The sequence below is a fragment of the Physella acuta genome, unplaced genomic scaffold (assembly GCF_028476545.2).
Source record: "Physella acuta isolate Inbredline_101_S28 unplaced genomic scaffold, ASM2847654v3 ptg001157l, whole genome shotgun sequence".
NCBI lineage: Eukaryota > Metazoa > Mollusca > Gastropoda > Physidae > Physella > Physella acuta.
In genome coordinates, this window is record NW_026732674.1 from 1 (window position 1) to 4,308 (window position 4,308).

Sequence of the window (4,308 nt, forward strand, 5' to 3'; positions counted from 1 at the left end):
ACTGCCCAAACTGAAAATTGCAAGAATACAAAACTAATTATGATAATACACTTTAATTTTGTCCTATTTTGTGGAAATATGTTTTATTATGAATAATATACATGTAGTTTTTCTTTGTTAATGTCTATAAATGCTGAATCTAGAGAAAAAAAATTGCCTTGCACTTTTTTTTGTGTGCAGTTTTCCATTGCGCATCTTTTCATTCAGTTTGATATTTCGACCAAAATTTATTCATTCTAAATATTTTCTGACTTGCTATATACTAGACCAATACCTAGCCCAGTAGTATAGGCAGGCAACTATAAATGAAGTGCATCATTGATTCAATTCTGCAAATGACAGGATGGTATGCATGTCTGTAGTATATATAACACTTAACTACACAAACAAGAATTTATATATATTTATATGTAAAGCTACCTTTCTGCACTGCTGACTTATACGATCTAAACATTTCAAAAATGGAAAATATTGAGGGTATTGAGACCTGACAGATCAGTGAAGATAAGCGGGCTACACTCTACACTTAAACCTCCAGGTAAAAATAAAGTTTAAAACAAATTGGATTCAGAAGAAGTGGCAAATATTTTGCTCACAAGTCTCAACCTATGATGGACAAAGAAATAATATACAAAGAGCAACTTTAAATAAAGTTTGTAATAAGGATAGTTTCTTTAAAAAATTGTCAAGTGAGTTGCTTTCTGATAGTGGGATCATGTCTTGCACATAAGACCTAATATGCAAGGGAGCCATTTTTTAAAATGTATACACCGTCTAGTTTTTTAAATACGTTTTGCTAAACTTCTGATTAAAAAATCTGTCTTGTCATAAACTGGCATTACCTTGAGGAAATCCCATGACATTAAATATTCTATCTAGCTGGTCGTGATGGTAAGGGTTGCTAGTCTTGATGTCTTCTTGTCGACAATGAAATATAGGCTCTGAGGTTAAAAGCTCGGCAAAGATACATCCTATGGCCCATATATCTGGTCAGGATAGAAAAACATACAATGTTTGATAAATCAACACAACCAATTTAAATTTCAAACCAGATCTCTATAAGTTTTTTGTCATAAAGATGAAAATATAAGAAGAATTTTTTTTAAAATGCAAGTTATAAAGACAAAACATAGGCTTTTAGTTACCTATTGCTTTAGTGTAGTGCCGGGCTGCTAGTAATAACTCCGGCGCTCGATACCAAAATGTCACAACCACAGGGTCAAGGTCAGCTAATGGTTTCAGCGGGGAATTAAATAATCTGGCGAAGCCCATGTCAGCTGAAGAGATTTTTATAGTTGACATTAAAGAAGTAATTAGAGTAGTTAGCTTATGTTAGAGTAAATAATAAAATATATTTACAAACTACTCTAATAAAATTGTTAAAAAGGTGCATCAATATTACCATTGTTACAGAAGCAAAAGGACATGCAATTTATATATTCAGTGATGGGACAAAGTTGTGTGTTAAAATATCCAACGAACCAATTTTTACTCGCCCCCTCTCTGGACCTTCACCCATGACCAATATGTTGGCTGGTTTCTGTGGAGCAGAGGGTTTACTATAGCAATAGCTAGTTAACAGAAAATGGCAGGAAAACAGAAGCAAGAGGACAAACATACAAGCAAAACAGATAGAAGAAGAAACCAAAGACAATAGCAAGAAGCAGACATTGAGACAATCAGACAAAGACAACAGAAAGTAACAGAAAAGTTTACCAAAGTCAAAAGACAACATAAGGTAGTTGAAAGACAACAGCTGAAAGGCTGGTAAAGACTTGACAGTTAAAAAAGACCAGCTACATTTATATCATTGACCAGCAATAGTTCTAACATTATTTTTGTTGAAGTTACACAACAAATAAAGAATTGGAAGATAAATTAAATGTAAATGGTTTTAAATATTGGAAATTTTTTAAACATAAAAAAAAAATGTTTCAAAATGTTTTGCAAACTTCCAAAAATTAGTCTGAGCTTTAAGGAGAACAAAACACATGTTTCATCCCAACAAGCACCAATGGTTGCTATGGTTACCCACCAAATCTCTGTGCAGGACCCAGTTGCTGTGCAGGTAGTGGATCCCTGCAAGAATCTGGTGTAGCAGTGACTTGACCATGTTTTTTGGGGTGTTGATTGGTTTCTTGTTGGCCTTGGCTGACCTGTGGTACTTGATGATGTGCTGGAACAGAACAAAACATTTCCTTCTCTCTACTCCTAGTTAGGAAGTGAACAGGCCCACAAAAGTTTTCCATGTTTCATTTAACTGACTTTAAGGTACAATTATATATTATACTAATTGATAAACACAAAGTTAAATACAAATAAATATTACTTTGTCAAAAGCTAACCTGTATAATTATAAATGTTTGATGCACTGCTAAGAAGGCATATATTCTAGAAGCTGTAATGATTATATACGTACCCATAAATCATGCTCTGAGAAATCAAACAGCAGCCAGACCTTCCTATCTTGATGCGACAAAAACACTTTAAGTAGACTAATTACATTTGGGTGTTTCAACTCACGAAGCAGCTTAAAAAAAACACATAAAAAAATATCAATACAACGAATATTGAATACAACTTACCTCTAAATATTTTATTTTTCAACAATTTTATTACACTTAACAGCTAATCAAAAATAAGAAATTAAAAAAGATAATTTACCGCTATTTCTCGACAAGCAGACATTGAGATTCCTGTGCCTTCAATCAACTTGAGTGCATAGTTAAGCTTCTGATCTCTGAAAGAAAGTTTGTTCAACTACAAGATTAAACTGTGGTAGAGAAAAGTCAATTCTATCAACCCCAATATTTATGTTTTCAAGAAAATCTTTAACTGGCATTTTTAAATGATAAAATTGTAGGCCTAACTACTACTAACTGATTGATTCGCTGAATTATTTGACCTAAGCGCACTGAGTACTGGCTAATTTAAACTCAAACACCCGTAGCTGATACTAACTCAATATTTTTAACACTTTACTGGGACTTTACTTTTCTATATAGGCCTAATATATATAAATACACAGGTTTCGAGTTACAACATTAGAAATGACAAAGGGAAAAGTTGATAATTGAACACAATTAATGGAAATTTTTTTGTAAAACTATTGCAGTCAAATGAGTCAATCATTAATGACATTATATTGGCTCCGCAACTTCTCAAGTTATGAGTAGTCTTTTTTTTTTCTTAGTTACAGTCTGTTACTTATGTAATATGTTATGTTACTTTTTTTTCTAGTTACTAGAGTCCAGACTCACTCTCTAGATTCTAGACCTAGATGATAGATCTAGAATAGATTCTAGATCTAGAACTTGCCATCTAGCCTAGCTAGATTAGGATAATCTAGATTTAGATAAACCATTAAACTGAGTGCTTGACCATTTGTTTGTACAATAACAGTGTAGATCTTGCTTTACCTTCGCATTTTATTTTAAATTTTCAAAAATTATTTAAACTTGCGCCAACAAGCTCACCACCATTCAGTCTCAGTCAGTCGACTCAGTGTCTGTCAGTGTCTGCGACTGGTGACTGAGTGATGGCTAGGCTAACCTACCCTTCTTTTCTTTTTGCCTTGTATACATGTCCATATGTGCCTCTTCCAACTTTGCATCCCTCGTATTCGAATTCATCTTCTACCCTTGCTCGTTCCTGTGCAGTTTTCATTTTAAATTCATAATCCATTTTTGTTAAAATATTCCGGGGTTCAATGTACGGCTTTGTTATACAAAAGTTCTCATTTTACAATTTTTTTTCTACAACAAGTATTTTAGCGTTACGCCCCCTGAAAATTAAAAAACTTAAAATTTACAGCACAAACTTATGTTTGTCCAAATATATTAACGAATTGGCTGTTATGCTTTGCATTCATTTAAAGTGGAAATATTTTGCTTCAAAGATTTAATTTAAAAAAAAAACAACAAATCTCTTAAAATGGGCTTCTTAAGCCTGACCTAATAAATAAACACGAACATTATAATTAGGCATAGGCCTATATGTTAGCGAGGCTCACTAACTTGAAAGCGTCATTGGTTGCTAACCAGAACATGGCGTTAGGATCGGACCATGACTTCCGGCGAGTTTTTCGACTTAGTTCCAGGGACCTCCTTGGAATTACTTTTAAAAGTGTTTACCACGAGCAAAATGGCAGGTTTTCACGTTATAAAAACATGCTATAGGTGGCAAGTCGAAATATGCCAGAAAAGCATTTTCAAAAATTGCTTTGGAGAATGTAGGCTAAATTTAAAGTCGGTGTCATTCAAAATAATATAACTTTTTAAATATAGATCTCCATATCACAAAATTGAT

General features: G+C 33.2%; 1 protein-coding gene across 1 annotated transcript; it reads right to left on the bottom strand.

The window, feature by feature from the left end:
• Positions 1–842: 842 nt before the first annotated feature.
• LOC131956542 (cyclin-dependent kinase 8) lies at positions 843–3,749 on the bottom strand (the record flags this gene model as incomplete). The annotated part of the gene is made up of 7 exons (XM_059321051.1): positions 3,557–3,749; positions 2,665–2,740; positions 2,420–2,530; positions 2,036–2,176; positions 1,483–1,540; positions 1,146–1,277; positions 843–986 (listed from the first exon to the last, which is right to left on the bottom strand). Coding segments are annotated over exons 1-7 (790 nt in total), but the record flags the coding sequence as incomplete, so codon positions are not given.
• Positions 3,750–4,308: the final 559 nt, after the last annotated feature.